At 38.7% G+C, this 23,913-nt stretch overlaps 1 protein-coding gene across 4 annotated transcripts in view; it reads left to right on the top strand.

Annotated features, from left to right (window-relative positions):
* Positions 1 to 15,200, top strand: part of COL28A1 (collagen type XXVIII alpha 1 chain) — a 589,571-nt gene extending 574,371 nt beyond the window's left edge. For 2 of the 4 annotated variants that reach the window (XM_055137085.1, XM_055137081.1), the window contains exons 32-35: positions 382 to 930; positions 3,482 to 3,636; positions 11,296 to 11,476; positions 12,611 to 14,739. In XM_055137085.1, the coding sequence (XP_054993060.1) occupies positions 382 to 930; positions 3,482 to 3,636; positions 11,296 to 11,476; positions 12,611 to 12,783 (1,058 nt within the window). In that variant the 3' untranslated portion in view covers positions 12,784 to 14,739. The other 2 variants (XM_055137093.1, XM_055137104.1) reach the window with 2 other exon arrangements.
* Positions 15,201 to 23,913: the final 8,713 nt, after the last annotated feature.

Below are 23,913 nucleotides of genomic sequence, written 5' to 3' on the forward strand. Positions count from 1 at the left end.
AATCATCATGAAATACACAGTTGCAAAGTTACTCAGGATTGGGTTTCAGTCAGAAAGTGTTACAATACCTATCCAGTGACCAATGTAAATTTCCCACCACCGATGTCCCCAGTTTTTCCCCACCCCATCCTTCCACCTGTGCCCCAGTAACACTGTCTTACCAAATAGGCAGAGACAGCAGAAGAGATGAGTGGTCAGTTGTGCTCACAGCCACAGAAAAGGATAGAGACAATCTAGGCCCAGCGTTTTTCCTTGTCCTTCTATCCCTTAAACTCACCCAATCTGGAGCTGATCTGATCCCAATCAGTGATCTGATCCCAATTTGTGATGTTTGCGTTTTCATTCCTGCAATATGCTTCTGTCTCAATCTTCATCTTTTAGGTTGTGGACCCAAATGCAAAGAGGTTCCATTAGAACTGGTGTTTGTAGTTGACAGCTCAGAAAGTGTGGGACCAGAGAATTTCCACATCATCAAGAATTTTGTGAAGATTCTGACTGATCAGGTGGCTCTTGACCTCGCTCGAATAGGCATAATCAACTATAGCCATAAAGTGGAGAACGTGGCTCATTTGACCCAGTTCTCCAACAAGGATGAATTCAAGCTGGCTGTGGATGATATGCAGTATCTGGGGGAAGGCACCTACACAGCCACAGCACTCCATGCAGCTAACCACATGTTTGAGGCTGCAAGACCAGGTGTAAAGAAGGTGGCTTTGGTCATCACTGATGGACAGACAGATAACCGTGATGCAAAGAATCTGCCCAATGTGGTCAAGAATGCCAGTATCATTAATGTGGAAATATTTGTGATTGGGGTGGTAAAGAAAAATGATCCCAACTTTGAATTATTCCACAAAGAAATGAATCTGATTGCTACTGACCCAGATAATAAACATGTTTATCTATTTGATGACTTCATTACACTACAAGGTAAGACTTTCAGCTCCAAGCAAAAGGAATTCACCTTGTTTTCTTCTATCAGAAATCACTGGATAGTCTTTGCCAAAGATGGGTATCAGGAAGCTATTTAGGCTTATGCCAATATTAAATTATAACACATAAACTTCAGGAGGTAAAAATAAAATTAGTATCATCCTGTTTAGAGTATACTATCCTTTGCTTTTATTCACTTTTAGTAAGTGCTGGGCTCGACTTGGAATTGTTTAAGGTGTCTGTCAAAAATATAGATAAATGGGGCCAGAGCGATAGTATAGCAGATAGGGCATTTGCCTATTCTGTAGTCAATCTGGGTTTGATCCCAGCATCCCATATGTTCCTCAAGCACTGCCAGGAGTAATTCCTGAGTGCATAGCCAGGAGTAACTCCTGAGCATTGTTGGGTGTGACCCCACAGAAAAGCCAAAAATAAAAAAAAAGAAAAATAAGGGATAGACTTTGGGTGTTTTGCTAAGACTAGATAATGTTTAAAGTGTGAACTTATTTAAAAAAGGTAGATCAAGTCAGCAGCAAGGCAGAAATTAAGCATAGAATTGAAGTGAATTAAGCATGCTGAAGGAAAATGTGTTGGAAATCTGAAGAGGTGGGAAACACAGACAACTGGAGTTATTCTATTCCCTGTTCTTTTGAAAACAGATTATGAAGAATATACCATTTGATGTCAGGAATTTATCTTGAATATATTTTAGATATTCCTCTTACAGCCAGTTTTAATGGGTTATCCTACATTGCTTTCTTTCATGTGGATGATAATATTCTCTATATGATTGATGTGTGCTCAGTTTTTCTTTACAATGTGAAACATGCCAATTCTTTGCAAACTGATAATGCGTTCTGCCAGGACCTGCATCTGGCAAGGCTGTGAAGTAAGGAAAAATGTATGCTTAATGTAATTGCAAGTTTCAGTTTGGCTTCATTCTTCCTCCTCCAACCACCTGGGTGTGAAGCTTGACTTGGCTTGGCACAGGCTTGCATGCCTCGTGCCATCCCCAGCCTATTTTGGGTAGCAGCTCAGCTGGTCCTAAACACAGCATTACTGTGTTCAGAGCATTCCCACTTTCTTTTTCCCTTTTTCTCCAGAGCTTTCTGGCCTGGGATACCATTTCCTTAGTACCCCATGCTGTGAATATTTTTAATCTATTCAATATCACTGAACTGTTAATATGTTAGAATGATTAATATCATAGGCTTTAAAGAAAAGTTCTATTTCAATAAGAATTTTATTATCTCTTTCTGAAATCTATTTAGTTACTATGATTGATAAGAGTGTTAGTAGGAATGAATGTGCGCCAGAGTGATTGTCCAGTGGATAAGCTCTTGTCTTGCATATAGTCAACCCAGGTTTGACCCTAGACTCCACAGAGCCCCCCCAAATCCCCCCCACACCCTCTCTAGCACTGCCAGGAGTGATTCCTGAGTGCAGATCCAGAAGTAAATTATCTTGAGCATCACCAGTTGTGCCCACCCCCCCAAAAAAATGAACCAATTCAAGAATGTTTTGTTGCTAGAGCGTATCTGCCACCAGAGTACAAGCATTCCTCTCCCTCCATCATATCCCTCTGCATGCCTCTAGGCTCCATGTCAGCTGTACCCCACCCCCATCATTGAGAAAACTCAACTGTATAAGTGGAATTTTGGAGTTTGTTATGGATGGTTATTACTTGTTCCCTTACTATGTTTCTTTGACGTATAATTTGTCTCCATTCTCTTATCCCTTTTCTTCAGGGACTCCAATAATTTGGATGTTGGTCCTCTTAAAATTATTCTATCTCTCTCTGTTGTCTTAATTTTTTTTCATTCCTTTTCTTAATGGATGGTTTCATGTATCTTTTACCAGCAGGAGGTCCTAGTCAGCCTCCTGTTCAGGCACCATGTAGGTTGACATACATTAGGCATTGTATGGATTTTCAGTTCTCCATTTCTTTCCTTGGGCCACTACCCAAGCCTCTTTGCCTCTCTCCTAACCCTGGGGCCATCCCAAGTCTTACTGTTCTGAGGCTCCTATGTGAATACTTTCCCAGAGCTGTTTGCTGTTTACTCCAATGAACTTCCTCCATGGGGCCACATGTGGGATCTTGTAGTATTTTCCGTGTCTTGTACCTGGTTCAATCTCACAGGTACTTTTCTCCATGGCCCAAATTACAATAACTTTAGCACCTTCCCAAAGAATTTCCAGACAGTCAGAAATACACTTTTGGACTGACGTATCATTTGCTATTCCTATAACCAGAGGTAAATGCTTACTCAACATATGGGTGAGACTCATCCTTACATAGAATAGCTCACAGCAAACAATTCAGATATTTAAATCCCTCTTGCTCATTTGGGGTCATCATAGAGTAGTACATTTAAAAAAAAATGATTTTAAATGATCTCTTAGAAGTGATCAAAAACAATGCTTTAATATTTAGTTCATTTAGTTCAAATGATGGAAAACTGTTCAGTTTAAGGAGAATTCAGATATCTTCAAACAGTTTTTAAATAATGTTTTATTCCTCCTATCTCCCTTTTTTCTCTTTCAAAAGATACCCTGACACAAAAATTGTTTCGGAAAAACTGTGAGGATTTTGATTCCTACCTTTTTCAAGTTTTGGGTTCACCCCTTGAATCTGGATTGATGACTGCAGGGGGAGAACCGAGTGAACCTACTCCTGAGCCTCAGAAAGCAATGCCAGAATCTGTAAGTGACTGTTTTACTTAACATATCTGGGAGTTTAAAATTCTGTATGTTTTACACAAAAGATCAACTTGCCCTGCACCCTCAATAACTAGCTAAGGGGATCTGGGTGATCATTCAATGGTTAAAATGCTTGCTTTTGGATCTGCAGTGATATAGCACAGCGGTAGAGCATTTGCTTTGCACGCAGCCGACCTGGGTTCGATTCTCAGCATCCCATATGGTCACCCAGCACCACCAGGAGTAATTTCTGAGTGTACAGCCAGGAGTAACCCCTGTGCATTGCTGGGTGTGAGCCGAAAAGCAATAAATAAATAAATAAATAAATAAATAAATAAAATGCTTGCCTTCCAAGCATGAGATCATGATCTTAATCCCCAGTGTCAGTTCTTGTACAACTTATACGTGATTCTGCAGCTCTGTTCTTTGTGTGTGGCAGCTCGTCTCTAATGACAAATGCTTCAGACTATTTCACACATGAGTCAGCCAAATATATGCAAGCACCACAACTTAAAGGTTCAATCCCTGGAGAGTACCATAACTGAAAAGATGTGTAGATATCAGGACCAAGAATGTGTGCAATCCCTGGTCATCAAACACCATCATCAAAGGGAAAGGAAGGGGGCAGAGAATTAGCTGAGGTTCATGTCAGTCCTTGAATATAAATATTAGTACTTTGTCTCTAGATTTCTATTTCTAAGCTAGATTCTATTTCATTTCACAGGAACATTCGAGGATGAATATCAAATGTACAAATATTTCTCTATCTTTGGGAAATCATTTATTAAGTATTGCAAATAATATTCTTATGTTACACCCTACCACCAATTTGATTTATGAACACCAGAACAGATTCATGGCACCATACTTGAACAACCCATTTTGTAGAACCTGCCAGGCCAGTTTTTAAACTGGAGTCCCATATGGGTTGTAGCACTTGTCTATACTTGGTTGTTTGCATCAGAACTCACGTACATTCTTGTTATTTCAGTAGCAGCATAGGGTATCAAACTTAAGTTTCATGAAAAGAAGGCAGGTCTTCTACCATGGAGTCATATTCCAGGGCCTTGAGATGAGGAATTAAAGCATCTTTTATCTATGTGAATCCACTGCCCAATTTATACTCATTCAAGTTTCTTCAAAGCACACACAAGCTTAGTCTGCCAACTCTCTAAGTCACATTGGCACTCACTTAGCTTTGTCATCTTATGCTCTCTATAGGAAGACTCTATATGCTCATGGTACAAGGTGGGTGCTGTTTCAATTACGTGTGCTTGACAGAACCATCTGAATGTTTAGAGACAATTACTGCCCTCAAGGTTTAGAACACTGACCCCTGCCAATCAGTTCACAAACAACCGTTAGATTATTTTAGGTGAAAATTTGAAAGTTGACCCCCAAATTTTTAATTCAAGCAGGTCTAGCCCAATCTCTATCACACATTTGGACATCATCTTGCAGGCATCCAAACTACAGTCATAATTCTGCTCTGTGAGCTCAATGATGTCCCTGTATTATTCTTTTATGAAAATTTTGTGACCATGATAAATCAATATGAGCAAGTCTAACAATATTCTAGTTATTTGGTTAGATGAAGCACCAGAGAAAATTTCTTATCAACAGTTGTACCAAGAAACATTTTTGACTGTTATCTATAGAAGTAGAGATGACAGAAGTCACCAGGCATCTAAAAAATTTTATATATATACTATCTCTGAGATGGGTAATTCAAATAGGTCAACAGGTTTGTAGGTTGAAATCAACATGCACATCTAGACTTCATGGTCTAGATCAGTGGCCAACAAACTTTATATAAAGTACAGTGTAGTAAATATAATTTTATGTTGCAAGTAATTTGACTTTTGTTGTAATTACTTAATTTTCCTCAGTCAAAAAGAAGTAATAGCCAATGAATAAATGTCACTGTAATCACTGTCATCCCGTTGCTCATTGATTTGTTCGAGCGGGCACCAGTAACGTCTCTCATCGAGAGACTTATTGTTACTGTTTTTGGAATATCCAATACGCACGGGTAGCTTGCCAGGTTCTGCTGCACAGGATCGATACTCTCGGTAGCTTGCCAGGCTCTTCGAGAGGGGCGGAGGAATCAAACACGGGTCAGCCACGTGAAAGGCGAATGCCCAACCGCTGTGCTATCGCTCCAGCCCATGAATAAATGAATAAACATAATTGTGTTCTTATGAAAAGAGATGAATACTTGTAATTGGTGTATAAAGATTTGCTGATCCTAGTCTTCTGAGAATTTCTTCCAATGTCTTATTGATTTATCATTGACTTGCAATATTAGAGCATTTCAGGGTATTGTTCAATACCTTTTTAAGTTTTTAGGATTCATCACATCCATGATGCAAATTTCACTACCATCCACAATCAAAAAGAGTTCTTTCCTCTTTCCCCTACCCAACTCCTTTATCAGAATATTTTAAAGTAAATTATCAATGATAATGTGTATAGTTTGTCTCTTCTTTAGCATGAAATGCTACTGGGATCTTGCTACTTATGTATGACTTATTACTTTGTGCCTCCCTTAGTCATTCCCTGTCCATTTGTAAAGTATTCCTAAATAAGAACTCCAGTTTCATTAAATAAGGGCTAAACAAACTGGTACTTCTCATGATCAATAAGAGTAGCCAGAATTTTGGAAAGGAAGCATGGTTTAGGAGGCAATTTCTGGAGTAGGAAGAATAGGTTTCAATGACTGCATGAATGGGAGAGTAGGGAGAAGGGACTAGGGATGATATTTTGCAATCTGATCTGGGAGAAATATCCCAGACCTCAAAGTCATAAAACCTTATTTAAAGCCTCAATGCATCAGATAAATACTTAATTTCCTCAACTTATATGTTCACATTAACCCTATTCTATTATTTTGGAGATTGGAATTCACCTATGGAATGTGTTGTATGTCTTAATGACTATTTTAAAATTTTATACTGCATCTCACAATGAATGACACCTTAGAAATGTCACCTGACAGCTACCTGACATTGGATAAATCTTTGACATTGGATGAATGCTCATTTGGATGAACACTTTTTTTTTAATAATGTAGAAGTACTGCTATTTATTCAGCCATTGATTAAGCTGATTGAGTTGGGCATGAACTCCACATTACTTTTTAAAAATTCTATTCTGAATGTTAACTTTATTTTATTATTATTCTCCCCCCCCCATTTTTTTAATTCACTGTGAGATACATCTACAAAGCTTTCATGTTTGAGCTTTGGTCATATAATCATCAAACATCCATCCCTTTACCAGTGCACACTTTCCAACACCAAAATCCCCAGTATTTCCTCCCTCCCCCCATTCCAACCCTTCCCCTGCTTGTGTGGCAGACAATTTCTCCCATACTATCTGTCTACTTTGGTTATATTCCATATTTTGACACCAGTCTCACCACCACTCAAACTGCCAAAAAGGCAATGCTAGACGATTTGTTTTGTATTGCTTGTTATGAATAGAATATAATGTCATTCTCTTCTGGGAGCTTTAGTTTATAGTCTCTGGGTCTTGGCCATCAATGAGATTACATGGCACCAGGGGAAGTTTATGGGTGTGACTGCCAAACTTCTGGAAAACTGGGGGCCTGGAGGGAGAAGGCTGAATCCAGATCCAAGTGGGCTTGGAGATCTCAGTCACGGGTTCTCACATATCTGGATTTTCCTGTTGGTCTGCTCTCTGATGAGGTGAATGAAAACTTTGATTATTTTTTTATTCCCCATGAGACATATGATTACAAAAGTGTTTATGATTGTGTTTCAGTCATGCAATGTTCTAACAACCAATCACTTCTTCACCAGTGCACATTTTCTGCTACCAATACCCCCAGTTTCCCTCCCACCCAGCTTTATCTCCATTTTGTCCCCACAGCCTTCCTCTATGGCAGACACCTCACAGTTGACACCTCTCTCTATATATCTAACATCTATCTATCTATCTATCTATCTATCTATCTATCTATCTATCTATCTATCTATCTATCGTTATCTCTATCTCTGTGTGTGTTCTGCAATACTATTACTGAAAAAGTATTAAGCATATAACTTTACCTCTTTTCAGCACTCAGTTCTTCTTCAGAGTGATTATTTCCAACTATCATTGTCATAGTGGTCCCTTCTCTATCCTAACTGCTTCCCCTCTCCCCCAGTTATGTAGCAAGCTTCCTACCATGGATCAGTCCTTCTGGTCCTTGTTTCTACTGTCTTTGGGTTTTATTAACATACTATGTCATATATATGTATGTATGTTATATATATATATACATGACACAAATGAGTGCAATCATTCTATTTGTCACTCTCCCTCTGACTCATTTCACTCAGTATGAGTCTCTCCAGGTCTATCCACGTATAAGCAAATTTTGTGAATTAATTTTTCTAACATCTGTGTAGTGTTCTATTGTTTAGATGTACTACAGTTTCTTTATCCACTTATCTGCTCTTGGGCACTTGGACTATTACCAGTTTCTGGATATTGAAATAGTGCTGCATTGAACACAGGAGGGAGTACAAATGACTTTTCTGCATTGTGTTTTGGGGTCAGTAGGGTATATTCCCAGGAGTGGTATTGCTGGGTCATATGAGGAATGTCCATGTTATTTTACAAAAAACTTGGACCAATTGGTATTCCAATCAGCAGTAAATGAGAGTCCCTTTCTCTGTGCATGCAAAAAGAAAACCATGCTAGCACTGGTTTTCTTTTTGATGGAATCACACATTTCTTGAGGACTTCACTTCTCATTTGTCAAAATAAAATATTTTTATAAAAATGCTCTTCCTGTTCTAAAAGTGTATGCCTACAATGGCCAAGAAATTTTACTGGAAAATGCCAGAATGGAGGGCATAATAATAATGTTGAGGAGATTTAAACAAAATAAAATTCTGCAGGCAGTCAGGGATAGCACATGCTCAAGCATGAGGTGTTTTTGATGATTCTCAGCAGCCTTAAATGCAAATAAAGTCCACTTGGGTACATGTTTAAGTGCTGGGAGTCTGGCAAGCAAGAGTTCTTACCTGGAAGGGACAGTCAGGGCTAGATCCTGAGAAGCCAGGCATCTTGAAGGAATTGGCCAAGGAGCCAGCTGGCAGAAGACCACAGCCAAATGGGAGAAATTCCCATGCTGCTGGGAAACTCTAAGTCTGAACACATGGCTGATGCAGATGATCATTAGCATTCAGCCAGAGCAGACATGAACTCAGATTTGTAGAGTGTGGCTGTAATACTATGCAAAATTTTCGGTAGTGAATTACAAGGAAATTGTTTGGGCATTGGAAACGAAATGGTCTTTTGGAAATGTGAGGTGCCTGGTTAGTAATCCTCCTTTGGTACATGGTTTCATGTTCCTTGGAAGCCGCTCTCCATTTGTTTCATTTCTCTTAAAAAGCTCCAGCCTGAGGATGAAAAGATTTGATAACTACACATCTGGCAGCACAAAGCCACCCCACACACCAGGTGGGTCCTTCACAAGACCCAAGATTCTTTTCTTGTGTCTTGGCACTAGTCTCTGCTTAGAGCCAGGACCATTGTCTCCTCCAAGAAAGTTGACACTGACTGTTGGTGAAATTGGTGTCAAAATATTGTATGCCTAAAACTCAACTATCAAAAACTTTGGAAATCATAGTTCTTTAATTAAACTTTAAAAATAAATAAAATCAGAGTTTAAAACATTTAAATGATGGTATTAAAGTGATAGGAATTAGGTATTTCAAGTTTTCCCCACACTCGCTTTTTCTTTCTTCTGTTCTGCATGTTCTTATTAAGTTACATGTGAGGATAGTATAACTGAAAGTCTCTCTTCTATTCCAAGTTTATCCAGGGGCTATTATTTACCATTTGCTTTTCAATGCTATAAAGATTTTTAAAGGATGAAGAAGAAAGAAGAAAGGGAAAGGAGATCAATGGAGAGACAAGAAAGAGAGAAATTCACATGATTAATTTTTTCTTTTGAAATATTTAATTATAGTTTAGGTAATTTGGTTACCCAGTATAACACAGTGTTAACATTTATAGTATTGGTGTACAAAATACTGTACCCACTGCCACCCTAGTGCCCAAACCCTCCTGTGCTGTCCCTATGTCACCTCTTACCTAATTTTTATTCCTTCCCACCCCTCCTCACTGCTTAGAAATCTGAGTTTTTAAATTCAAGTCCAAGGTATTGCCATCATTCAGTATGGTCTATTCCCTTGCTTTGACATGATTTAATTTCTCTTATCAGGGAAGTAATATCTACAGTTGTGAAGCTAAAAATAATACAAAATGATATAGGACTAAACACTATTATTTAATTGCAGCCAAATATAGAATATTATAAGTCATTGTGTATGGTCTACAAAGGGAGCATTAGTACTGACTAGGTTTATTGGTGGAAAGGTCAGATATAGGGACCCACATTTCCTGGCCATGGTTAAAGAGTTGACTTTGAGAGCTTGACTCAAAATAAGAAATAAGACAGCATATAAGGAGGTTAGAAAAAGATGTGGTTAGTGGAAGGTAAGGTCAGAAATGTGTGGAGAAGACAGATTGCAACACGGATACCTTAGCTCTGTTGTAGTTTTTCATTTAGTATACTGTAAATTATCTCCTTTTTTATCTATAATATTTAGTCATCAATTATCACTGTATCACTGTCATCCCATTGTTCATTGATTTATTCATGCAGGCACCAATAATGTCTCTATTACACTTAGCCCTGAGATTTTGCAGCCTCTCCTTACTTGTATTTCCCAACGATTGGAGGCTCTTTCAGGATCAGGGGAATGAGACCTATTGTTACTGTTTTTGGCATATTGAATACACCACGGGTAGCTTGCCAGGCTCTGCCGTGCGGGCGGGATACTCTCGGTAGCTTGCCTGGCTCTCTGAGATGTATGCATATATCTTCTACTGTATTTTGGGATACGAATACACCATGGGAAGCTTGCAAGGCTCTCCCATGAAGGCAATAAATTCTTGGTAGCTTGTCAGGTTCTCCAAGAGGGAGAACAAGGCTATTCCGGGAGCTTGGTTTTATAGTCTCTGGATGTTGGCCATGGGTGGGATTACACGGTGCTGGGGGCAGTTTGTGGGTGTGGCTTCCAAGCTACTGAAAATGGGGGGGTCTGGCTGGAGAAGGCCCAGTCCCAATCTGAACAGACTTGGAGATCTTAATCCTGGATCCGAAACACCTGGGTTCCTCTGCCGGTCCCTTCATGCTTGAGGCTCATCCATGGGGGAAAAAAAAATTAAAGAAACTAATTGTTATTTTCCTCCCATATATCAGTCACTAGAAAAAAATGAAAATAAATATCTTCCAACATCATTATATCTCATACCCTGCTTATGAGTATCTCAAAATCTGGTGGTAGAAATGGGAGTATATGTGTATATATTTACACCTGCAACCTCATAAAGTGGAAGAGAAATCTACAATTTTAGTCTTCATGGTTGCTTAACATAGAAGAGGGGCATTATTTCCTGAGCTTAAATTTATATTGGAGAACTGGAGAAAAGTATCAATGCTGAACTTTCGTTGAATGTTCCCCAAAGCTAACTTACTCATGATTTGATACTCTCAGATACTTAAAAATAAATTTGTGCGTGTCTCGTGTGTGTGTGTTGTTGTTGTTGTTGTTGTTGTTCAATGTCCCTGGAGTCCAGGACAAAGAGAACCAACCTACAGAACTTATTTGGGCTGACAGCCTGGCTGCCACTCCTTCATCAGATGTCACAACAACTCGGGGACCACTACTCGACCCCTCAAAAGATGAGAAAGAAGGTCTGGAAACCCGAACTCCAAGTCCCATTTTGATTTTACAGTCAGAAACATTGGTGCATAAAGGTAAGTGACAACTAGCAGTAAGTTACATATCTATAGTGTGTGCATCTCAGGAAGGATCTCAACCAGAGAGAACCTGTTAGGACTCTAAACAGGGAGGGCAAAAAAATTTTTTTTTCACCTTATTATATGTAGAATTAGAAAATTGACTGACTATGTAACAACCATAGTCAATAACCGATTTTCTATTCTTTTATAATAATAATTTGTTTTAATGAGTTAATAACTTGAAGGTTTTCAGAGAGTGTTTTATCTCATGTCTGCTACAACTCCCTACAACTCCCTCTTATCTTGTATGTGATCTTCATCCATATTATCTACCTCATAGAACACAAGACTTAGAGAACAGAGCCCATTCTGTTTTTCTGTGACTCCTCTTATATTGAAAGCACATTGCCAGGGAATATGAATCAAAACACTAAGGAAAGGCCCCGAAATTAAAAGGAACTTAATGAATGGTTTTTATTGTGGTACTGGTTTTGTTGTGGCATATGCTTTCTCTCTCCTCTCTTTCCTCTCCCCTCTCTCTCTCTTCTTTCTCCTCTCTCATTTTCTTTTCTTTTAGAGTGTATGTGTTTCTGAACTTTACCTCTAAACTGACATTAGAAGGTCATGTTCTTACTGCAATAAATGATCTTTTAAAAACAAAATTTTATTTGATACAAGTTAGTGCTTCATGTAATTTTGTTTTTAACTTTAATCAATGTTTTTAGTTGGACACAATTATAAGTAATTGTAGCAATGCTTTCTATCAACAAAATGGAAGGGAATGTATACAGAAAGCCAAAAGCATCTTAATTCACTTATGAATTTGATTTAAATAAAAAAGAAAGCAAATGAATAAGCTCTCTAGTGTCAGCTAATCCCCATAAGACTATTTAGCCAATGAAAATTCATTTGCCTTTAAGGAAATATGCATTTTTAATGGTGATTTATCAATATAAAATACCATTATGTTTTAAAAGGAATAAATATCTAATGGTGGAGTAAATTTTATGTATATTGGGGACCTTTTCATTTAGAACTATATTTATTTTTTTCTTAATTTTGTAACAGTGTATGAAGAATGCATTTATAAAGATTTTGCTTTTTATATTGTAACTGGAAGGAAAAAATAACGTTCTTTTCTCACCTTAGATCCTAGATGTTTGGAATCCCTGGATCCTGGAAATTGTGACAAATATGTTGTTCGATGGTACTATGATAAGGATGTCAATTCTTGTGCCCGTTTTTGGTTCAGTGGCTGTAGTGGTTCAAGAAATAGATTCTACAGTAAAAAGGAATGTCAAGAAATCTGCATTCAAGAATGAGAAAGTAAATTTATTTGCAATGAATGACGTCTATCAATAATCTAAGATCCTCTATAACTTCAAATATTTACCCATTGTAAATAGCACCATATTTGAATACAAATAGTACTTACACTTGTAGACATAAGTTAATTCTTATAACTATCCACCACTACCTCCCCACCCCCAAGGATGGAGGGATTAATAGCCTTTTTAACAGGTGAAGAAGCTGAAGGTTCTGAGAAACTTAGTAACTTGTGAACTATCACCCAACTAAAAAAAGTGCAGAACTAGATTATGACCCAAGACTTTAGAACTTCAAAATATGGTCTTTTATGTGTGGGATATAGACTTCCTCAGGGAATATCAAATGTGCAAAGGCAATAGAAACAAAGAGCACAAGAACTGGTTTTCAGTAGGAAGTTTGCCACTGGGGCAGGAGTGTGTGTGGCGGGGAGGAGATTAGTTAGGGAGGGGAACTCTAGGACAATCATGGAGAGAAAATGTGCCACCGCAGAGGTATGCTGGGTTGCAGGAGGGAAACTGGGTACACTGGTGGAGACTAAGGAACATTGTCTGCCTGAAACTCAATCACAAGTTATCTTTGTAATTCACAGTGATTTAAAAATAAATAAATAAATACAGGTTCTACTTCCCAGCCTGCAATATAGTCTTATTCTGGTTGCTTCCTATTCTGCATGTTACAGATTAATCTCCTACCCCAGCCCTCCCTGTATTCTTCCTGGTCCTCTACTTTCCCCCATCTATTTAATCCCCCTAAGTTCCCCTCATAGCATTGTCAGTAGCAAAGGAAGGCAGTGGGAAAAGGCTTGGTTTGGGAAATTAGTAATTAAAGATGATGGGTGAGTTTTGCACAGCGGTAGGCATTTGCCTTGCACGCGGCCGAGTTCAATTCCTTCGTCCCTCTCAGAGAGCCCTGCAAGCTACCGAGAGTATCTGGCCCACAAGGCAGAGTCTGTCAAGCTACCCGTGGTGTAGTCAATATGCCAAAAACAGTAACAACAAGTCTCACAATGGAGACGTTACTGGTGCCTGCTCGAGCAAATGGATGAACAATGGGACGACAGTGCTGCAGCGCATAAGAGCTGGCAAGACAAGAAAGATATCCTGCTTGGAAGAGACCCCACAAGATATAATAGTTCTGAGACAGAGAATTAGGAAAAAATGGGATGGTGAAGGTAGTTAGATCCCACCAGCACCTCTCCTCCAAACACAAACAGGCACATTCTTCCCTTTGTTATTGTTGTCATATACTTGGTTACAGTGTTCCCACACTTGATTGTGATGTTGGAATTGCATTCAGCAGGTAGGACATGTCAGTGAGCAAAATCCTAATCTCATGCCTGAAAGGCAGGTACTCTACTAATGAGCTATCCTAGGCTCCCAAGGATAGTTAGATTTGTATCTTACTCGCCATAAAAGTGATCAGCAATCAGAATTAAAATTATTGAACTGAAATTGATTAGTAACTGTTACTCCCTACTTCTCCAGCATGTTTGTTAACAAGTTCTTTAATTTATGTCTAAACTAAACATGTAAAAGAAAAATTGCAATTTGAACATCTTCCTTTAAAATTTGCAAATAAAGTGCTTTCCACTTTTATATCATCTGTATCTTAAATTTGGATGTGAAAGTTCTTTTTTGAAACTTTATCAGATTGTTCTTCTCTCTTCATCTTCTCTCTCTCATATTTCCTAAATAAAATGATTCTACTTCACTAAAAAAATAACTAATAAAATACATAAAAGGAACTTTGAATTTTATGGAATGGAATGGGAAGGTGAGTAGTATATTTTAAAGATAAGACTTTAACAGAAAAGGGAGCCAGAAACTAAAGTATGATCCATCAGTGAAATAGATAATTGACTGTGATTTTATAACAATCCCGTGATGTCAAATTTGAGGAGACCATTAGACCATTAGCTGAGTTTTTGTATAGATCACCTCATGACACACTTTCTTCTTTCAGATCTGTGGTGCTTGCTCAAGTTTTGCAGTGCAAAAAAGAACAGTCAAGGAAGGAGATGATGGAAGAATTGCATTGTAGAAAAATATAATTTTAAAGAGTTTAGGTAAATTTATATTAAGTTATACTTGATACAAGCTAGTGCTTCATTTAATTTGAAAATAAAATCAATATTCCTATAAACTTAAAAGCCTGATAATAGGATGCTAATAGAATTAACCCAGTGAACATATCACACAGAAAATGAACCTAAAACAAGTAATTCTATTTAAGGTTTCCTGTATGCCTCATCAAAATTCAAGTCGCCTCTTCCCTGCCAGATAAATGCTGTCTTGAACTTTCTGTGTGTGATTTTAGTTTATTTTTGGATTTTATATGTAATTTTATGTATAAAAGCAATATACCTCTAAATAATTCATATTAGTCTTCCATAATTTGTTTTTTCATTCAATACTATAATTAATCCATACATTTTACCTTATCTAAATGTACTTCTAAATAACATTATTTAGGTTTTTTTTTATTTTCAATAAATTTGTTTCAAAATATAACATTTTTGGACTTTCTATATTATTGCATTAGAATTCATATGTATTCATTTATTTTCACAATTTTATAATATTTGTATCACTATATCACAATGCATTTAACCATTGACTTGTCCATAACCAGTTAAATTATTTGTGTTTAACTTGTTTCACATTCCATCAGCTTTGCTATAAGACCTTTCATAAATAATTTTAGGTACAAAATCCAGTGAGAAGTGGGTATTTCGCAGTTTTTGTTTTTGCTTTTTTGTTTGTTTCTTTAGGTTATATATCCAAAAGTGTAATTAGTTGATTGTAGTGTATATAACACTGTAACACTGTTGTCCCATTGTTCATCCATTTGCTCGAGTGGGAATCAGTAAAGTCTCCATTGTGAGACTTGTTACTGTTTTTGGCATATCGAATATGTCACGGGGAACTTGGCAGGCTCTGCCCTTCGGGCGGGATACTCTCGGTAGCTTTCCGGGATCTCTGAGAGGGTCAGAGAAATTGAACCCGGGTTGGCCGTGTGCAAGGCAAACACCCTACCCACTGTGCTATCGCTCTAGCCCATGTAAGTATTAAAAAATGAGATAGCATAACAAAAATTTCCCTAGAAGTACTTAAAGCAATTAGTTATAGTCCCACAGGATTTCTTTCTTTCTTTTCTTTCTTTTTTTTTTTTTTTAGGAAGGGAGGGCACCTGGCAGTGGTCAGGGCTTCCTCCTAGGTCTGTTCTTAGGGACCACTTCTGGCAGGGCTCAGAAGACTACATGGGGTACGGGGGATAGAACTTAGGCTGGTCATGTGTAAAGCCAGGGTCTTACCCACTGTACTGTTTCTTCAGCCCAGCCTGATATTTTTGTCAACACTTGGTATTGTCACAATTTTTTATTTGGCTAATAGTGGGGATAAATTGTTCTAATTTTCCTTTCTGATCTAGTTTCCCTTTCTTTAGAGATTTTGCCATATTTATTTACCATCTGCATAGTAACTTGTACAATGTCTGTTTATAATGAGACAAGGCGTTTGTATTTCTTATTGAATTTTTGGAGTTCCTTATATATTCTCAAATCAAGTTTTTTGTTAAAATTTATATTTCAAGCATCATGTAACTTGTTTAATTTTTCTATGTGAACATATGATCAATAATAATGCACTCAAGTCTTTCCATCTTTTCTAGTGTATTTAGCACTTTTCATTGTTTATGCCATTCAGCAACTCAACCGCCTTCCTTTGAAAATAAACTCCCCTAGGGCAAAAGCTACTCTGGTTTGGGCTTACCTCTCTATATTCATTTTTATACCTGGTAATTCCTTACAAGTTTTGTTAGTTATCACCTTTGTGATTTCTAGGTAATTATTTTTCCTTCATCATTTGTCGTCACTCATGGCATGAAAGTAAATCCTGAGCTACACAGAGGACTATTACCATACCATTCTTTGTGTGTATGTGGGGGTGGATGTCAGAAACCAGATATTTTCTTAGTTCCTGGAAACCCAGCAATGTATTTTTAAAAATATGAACAAGTTGCCATATGGTTGTGGGACAGTGGAAGGGCTCTTCAAATGATCTAATCCACTATTTTCAGTCCAAATGTTTGTCCTAAAAACAGCAAAATTAATGAGAGCATGAGAGAAAAATATTTCCACATTAATTATTGTTTTAAATCTCCAATCAAGTAATTCTGAGGCATAGTCTCTTGAATAACAAAGGTCGGGTGAGTTAGCTCTAGTGGTAAGGCGCTTGTTATATACATGGCTAATCTCAGTTCCACGGCCATATAGGGTCCTCTGAGCCATATCAGGAGTGATCCTTGAGCACAGAAGTAGGAGTAAATTCTAAGCACTACTGGGTGTGGCCCCCAAAACAGAATAACATGGGAATTAAAAAGGATGTTTTAAAGTGATTAACACAGTGAAACTCAGCTTCATTAACTCATGAAAATGTATGCAAGGCTGGCCTGAGAGAAAGCTGGAGCACCCACTTATGAGTCTACTGACCTGCTCTGAAAGAAAACTACCACGTAGATCTAAATTGGGCTATTTTTGAATGTTAATACTGAAATCTTAGGTATTCAACAATTTATATTTCTTTTCTCTATAAACCTATATGTCTTTTATGACTGGTAATGCAGAAATGAGTTACTGCTGTTGAAATGTGAAGATTTTTTCCCTTCCTTCTATCTTTAAGTGAAATGTCACTAAAATAAGACATTTTAAAGAAGATACCCTTAGAAAGGGTCAAAATAAGAATAAGCCCATTTCACACATATATTCATGGCATTTGGGGCTTTAAAAAGTCAGACATTTGATTTTTACAGCATTATTTCTCATCTTGTATAAATTAATATCTTTGAAGAATTTTCTCATTTGAATAAAGTCACTTAGTCACCTCTCACTGTGAAAGGATATTTTAGTGAAGTAAGATAGTTTCTATTGAAAAAATGATTTACTTACAAAGACATGAGGGGAGTGATAGAAAGAACATGGGCTTCTCCAGAGTAGAAAGAAAAGTAATCAAGCAAAGATATGTGTTTAAGTTTAGGAAATTTTAAGCCCTGTTTTAATTAAGTAAATAGACTCATTTAATTCAAAGAATCTCTAATAGTCTTCTGTTCCCATATTTCTTCTGTTGGTTATGTCATTTAGGCAGATATCCTAAGTGACAGGCCACCTTTGGTATAAAGATTTGGGGTAGGACATTTATCTCTTAGTAGACAGACTTTGCCTTAGATTATGTAAATGCTCACTGCTATAACTGAAGCTGGGTATCTCCTACTCTGACCCTACTGAATCCTTCAGAATAATTGTTATTATGGCAGTCAATATATTCTCTTTCATTTAGCCTGCCTCAGCAGTTTCTCCTATTTCCATAGCTTTCTTACTGTCTTATACGCAAATATTAAATATGGTCCCCAACTTGTGAGGATATTCTTAGTGACTAGAGAGAGAGGGAGAACACAAATTGGCATGTCCCTCACTCAAAATATCAGATACCTGAGGAATATAAAAAAATTAAGAAGACTATCATGTAGGTAAACAAAGAACTCTTTGTACATATCTCTGAAACTGATTTGAGGTTTCAACTTTATTTTTAAAATGTCATTAAACTCTGTACTCACAGGTTATTAATATTCTATTGGAGTATTAATGGATTTTTGCATTTGGTTTCTCCTATGCTTATTAGTTGGTATTACCTTAAATTTATCATTTGGCTGATTTTGTTGGAATCTGGAGCTTCACATTTTTCTCAAATTGATTATATTATGAATGAATTGCTGTTCAGATCTGTTTTAGCTGTTTAAAACAAAACAACAGAACATGTTCCCAATAGGAATAATAATAATAGTAATAATAATGTTGCCTTTATGTAATCATCTCATCTCCAGTCTTTCAAGAAACAAAAAAAAATTACATAGGATTTTCGAGTTTCATATGTATTAGTAATTAGAAAAATAATGGAATAGAGTAAAAATTGACTGAAATTATGCCTCCTCCAATTCTAGAGTGTTCAGATTTTCCCACACTGAAAGTTGATGCAAAATATATTAGATTTGTCTGGACCACAAACAAGCAGTCCCTCTGCAGTCTTTTTCTCTGTGAATTGGGTATCTGGCCTCTAAGAAAATCCCTGACTCTCTTCTTGCTCATTCCTCAGACACAATTGCTCAGAGCATCTGGTCTGCCTCACTTTTTTTTCTTTAAAACACTTTTGAAGCAATTGATTTATATTACGATATATACTTCAGAAGTGTGTTTTAACATGCCTTCAAAAATAAGTTTTATAGCACATCCATCACCAAAGTACCAAGATTCCTCTACCTCCATCTGTTGGGTCCTCTCCACTCCTAACACCCACCACTGCTCTCCCTGATTGGAACTTGATCTGTTGTCTGAATTCAAAGGCTGGTTACATATATATATATATATATATATACATATATATATACATATATATACATATATATACACACACACATATATACATTCCACATATGACTGCTGAGAACACCTGACCTTTTTTCTTTCTGATATATTTTTCTCAGTATTACAACCTTTAGCTCTTTCCATGTTTCTCAAATGAAAAGATTTTATCATGCCATAGTTTCACTGTATCACTGTCACAGTCATCCCGTTGTTCATTGATTTACTCAAGCAGGTGCTGGTAACGTCTCCATTCATCCTAGCCCTGAGATTTTAGCAGCCTCTCTTTACTCATCCTTCCCAAGGATGCCACATTGGAGGCTCTTTCATGGTCAGGGGAATGAGACCCATCATTGTTACTGTTTTTGGCATATTGACTATGCCACGGGGAGCTTGCCAGGCTCTGCTGTGCACACAGAATACTCTTGGTAGCTTGACTGGGTTCTCTGAGAGGGACAACGAGCTTTGTTTTCTAGTCTCTGGATCTTGGACATTGATGGGATTACACGGTGCCAAGGGGAAGTTTGTGGGTGTGACTGCCAAGCTACTGGAAAAAGGGAGATCTGGGCAGAGGAGGCCCAGTCCCGATCTGAGCGGGCTTGGAGATCTCAGCCATAGGTCCCACACACCTGGGTTCTTCTGTCAGTTCCTTCATGCATGAGGCTCCTCCGAGCATGTGGAGAGTGGCCTTGAGCATGGCTGTGGCTGGGTTCTGGAGTCTTCAGCTGCCCCAGCTCTGCTCGGGGCAGGGAGGGAAACTCAACCTGCCCCCCTCCAAGGGGCCCCAGTGAAGACAGCCAGGCACCAAGGCAGGAGATTCTGTGTCACTCTCTTCCGGGAGCTTTGTTTTATAGTCTCTGGATCTTGGCGCTGGGGGCAGTTTGTGGGTGTGACTGCCTAGAAAAAGTAGCTAGGAAAAAGTCATCAGACAAGCCACATACATGAAGGAACTGCAGAGGAACCCAGGTGTGCGGGACCCGGGCCTGAGATATCTAAGCCTGCTCTGATCAGGACTGGGCCTCCTCCACCCAGATCCTCTTTATTCCAGTAGCTAGGCATTCACACCCACAAACTGCCCCTGAGGCTGTGTAATCCCATCAATGGCCAAAATCCAGAAACTATAAAACAAAGCTCCTGGAAGAGAGTCTCCTGCCCCCACACCTGGCTGTCTTCACCAGTGCCCCTTGGAGGGTGGTGGGTTGAGTTTCTTTCCCTGCCCTGAGCAGAGCCCCGCCAGCCAAAGACCTCAGGACCCAGCCACAGCCATGCTCAAAGCCACTATCCACATGTCATAGTTTAGTAGTATTTTATTGAGCATGTATTTTTATTTTATTCATTTATTTGTTATAGTATTTGTTATAATACCATATTATTATATTATAATAGTATTATATAGTATTATATTATAATACTATTTTAGTGGAGGAAATCTAAGAGTCACATAAATGTCAAAATGAAATAATCTGTGAAGTGCTATGTATGGTGCTAGTAGAGTACATAGTAGAGAAAATACTATGAAATCCAGTCTTCAATATTCTAAGAGATTATATTTATTTCCCCTCCGAGGGGTGCCGGGGAAGACAGCCAGGCATGCGGGCAAGAGACTCTCTGCATCACTCTATTCTGAGAGCTTGCTTTTAAGTCTCTCTCTGGATGTTGGCCGTTGAGGGGATTACACACACCTGGGTTCCTCTGCCGGTACCTTCATGCATGAGGCCTGTCCGAACGTGTGACGAGGGGCCTTCAGCATGGCTGTAGCTAGGTTCCGGTGGTCTTCGGTGGCCGGGAGCTCTGCTCGGGGTGGGGAGGGAAGCTGGAGCAAGAGAGTCTCTTGCCCGCATGCCTGGCTGTCTTCCCCGGGGCCCCTCGGATGGGATGGGCTCCAGCTTCCCTCCCCACCCCGAGCAGAGCTCACATCTACTGTTGCAGTTTGTTTCCTTTTAAATAATGAAGAAGTACTGCTATTTGTTCAGCCATTGATTAAGCTGATTGAATTGGGCATGAACTCCACTCAGTTTCTTGGGAAAATTAAAGAAAACTGAACAACTTGCCTCCAACCAAGATAAAATGTGTTTATTCTCATAACTGAAATAACTAAATCAAAATATGTGAAATTAGTTTTTAAATCACTGTAAATCAGTCAAAGAAGAGCAGTGAGAGTCTGAAGCGATAGTACAGTGAGTAGGGCATTTGCCTTGCACGAGGCCGACCTGGGTTCCATTCCCAGCATCCCATATGGTCCCTTATGCACCGCCAGGGGTAATTCCTGAATGCAGAGCCAGGAATGACCTCTGTGAATTTCTGGGTGTGACTCAAAAAGGAAAAAAAAAAAAGACAAGCAGTGATCCCTTAGAGACAGGAAAAACAGTGAAGTAGCCCATGGAACTGACTCAGTCTTTTGCTTTGAGAATGTTTCCAGCCCAGGCAGAACCTGATAGATTTCCTGGATTGAAGCAAAATAGCTTAGAGTCAAAAAAAGAACATGAGACTAGAATTCTAATAGCAAAAAGAAAAGACGTTCACAGAGCAAGAATATGAAATATGAGGAAGCTTCCCCTTCATTCCTAAGTATTAGGGAGTGAAAGCACATAAGAAAACTACCCAAACTGGAAACTAAATCCACTGAAAGAAAGAGAGGCAGGTACCAGAACATGGGCAACTTGCTTCCAACTAAGTTATCTCATGCTGTGGGGAGGGGAGAAAGAGACAGACAAATGAAACAGACACATGCTGTGTACCCAACCCAGGGTCCCTGATATGGAAGGCTTGTAAGTAACTTCCTGATGAGCTCTTAACTTTCATTATCTTTAAATATCCACCTTAGAGACTAAAGCAGACTTAGAGACATGTAAGTAACATATGAAGAAAGAAATTTTTTTGAGTAGACATTTACAAAAGGAAGTAATCCCTGTGCATATCCATCCAAGTGTGACCCAAAAAGAAAAAAAAAAAGTCCTCAGAAATAGTGCTTGTTAGGGCCATAGTGATATTACCACAGGTAGGGCACTAGCCTTGCAGGCAGCTCATTTGGGTTTAATCCCAGGCATCTCATAATGATCCTCTAAGCCCTCTGGCAATGATCACTGAATGCAGAACCAGGAGTAAACCCTGAGCACTGCAGGGTATAACCCCAAAACAAAAACAAAAACAAAAACAAAATATGTAAGTACAGTGGATAGGGCATTTGCCTTGTATGCAGCTGATCTGGGTTCGATCCCTGGCATCCACATGACATGGCCTCTGAATACTGACAGGAGTAATTCCTGAGTACAGAGCCAGGAGGAACCCCTGAGTATTGCTGGGTGTGATCCAAAAAGCCCGCCCCTCCCTCAAAAAGTGAGAAAAAGACCACTTGAGCTTATTATCATCTTTATTTCTCATTTCCTGTGATTTTAGACATCATGGTGAAGCAGTAGTACTCCTCATTACTAAAATTATTATTATTTCATTGATAATTTGGGGAAGGTTCCCACTCATCAGTGGTTGGTACCTCCTTGTTATTGGATCACACTTGGTGATGCTCAGGGCCCAGTGCTTAGGATCAAACCTGGGCCCTAGTGTATGGTGGTGGCGGTGCTCGGGGGACCATATGGGATGCTGGGAATCAAAGCCAGGTTGGCCGTGTGCAAGGCAAACACTCTACCACTGTGCTATCGGTCCATCCCCGAGGACATTTTTTGAAAAAAAATTTAATTTTTTTATTGAATCACCATGAAGCAGCCATCATGGCTGCTTTCTCTGAAAGGGAACATAAATTGAGGCTCCCATTACCATGCCACCAGACTCCATGCCAGAGGCTGTTTCCACTCGGGATGCCACAGAGGGGGGCGAATGAGAGCCTTCCCTGCCCCAAGGGACCTAGTCCCTGCAGCTGACCTCCACTACCCAACCGCTGCCATGATGCAGGCTGTTTTCCACATGATGGGACCGAACCTCATGCATGAGTGAACAAATCCACTTTGTGGCCATGTGACACATAATCATAAAGGGGAAATATATATATATATACATATATCTATATACTCACAATGGAGACGTTATTGGTGCCTGCTCGAGCAAATCAATGAACAACGGGATGACAGTGACAGACAGTAATAGATATAGATATAGATATAGATATAGATATAGATATAGATATAGATATAGATATAGATATAGATATAGATATAGATGTAGATATAGATGTAGATAAGGATATAGATAGATATCTCAGAGAGCCTGGCAAGTTATTGAGAGTATCCCGCCTGCATGGCAGAGCCTGGCAAGCTCCCTGTGTCTTATTCAATATGCCAAAAACAGTAACAATAACAGGTTTCATTTCCCTGACACTGAAAGAGCCTCCAATCATTGGGAAAGACGAATAAGGAGAGGCTGCTAAAATCTCAGGACTGGGATGAATGGAGAGGTTACTGGCGCCTGCTCTAGTAAATCGATTAACAATGGAATGGCAGTGATACAGTGACAGTGATTTACAAAAGGAGGAGCTATGTTCTGAGAATATAGAAACTTGCAATGATTAAATATCTACCAATGTGGGAAAATGTAGTCAGTGAAGTGGAAGTCAAACTATCTTTCTTTCTTTCCTTTCCTTTCTATTTCTCTCATTCTCGTTCTTTTCCTTCCTTCCTTCCTTCCTTCCTTCCTTCCTTCCTTCCTTCCTTCCTTCCTTCCTTCCTTCCTTCCTTCCTTCCTTCCTTCTTTCTTTTGTTCT

The sequence above is a fragment of the Sorex araneus genome, chromosome 1, assembly GCF_027595985.1.
Source record: "Sorex araneus isolate mSorAra2 chromosome 1, mSorAra2.pri, whole genome shotgun sequence".
Classification (NCBI taxonomy): Eukaryota; Metazoa; Chordata; class Mammalia; order Eulipotyphla; family Soricidae; genus Sorex; species Sorex araneus.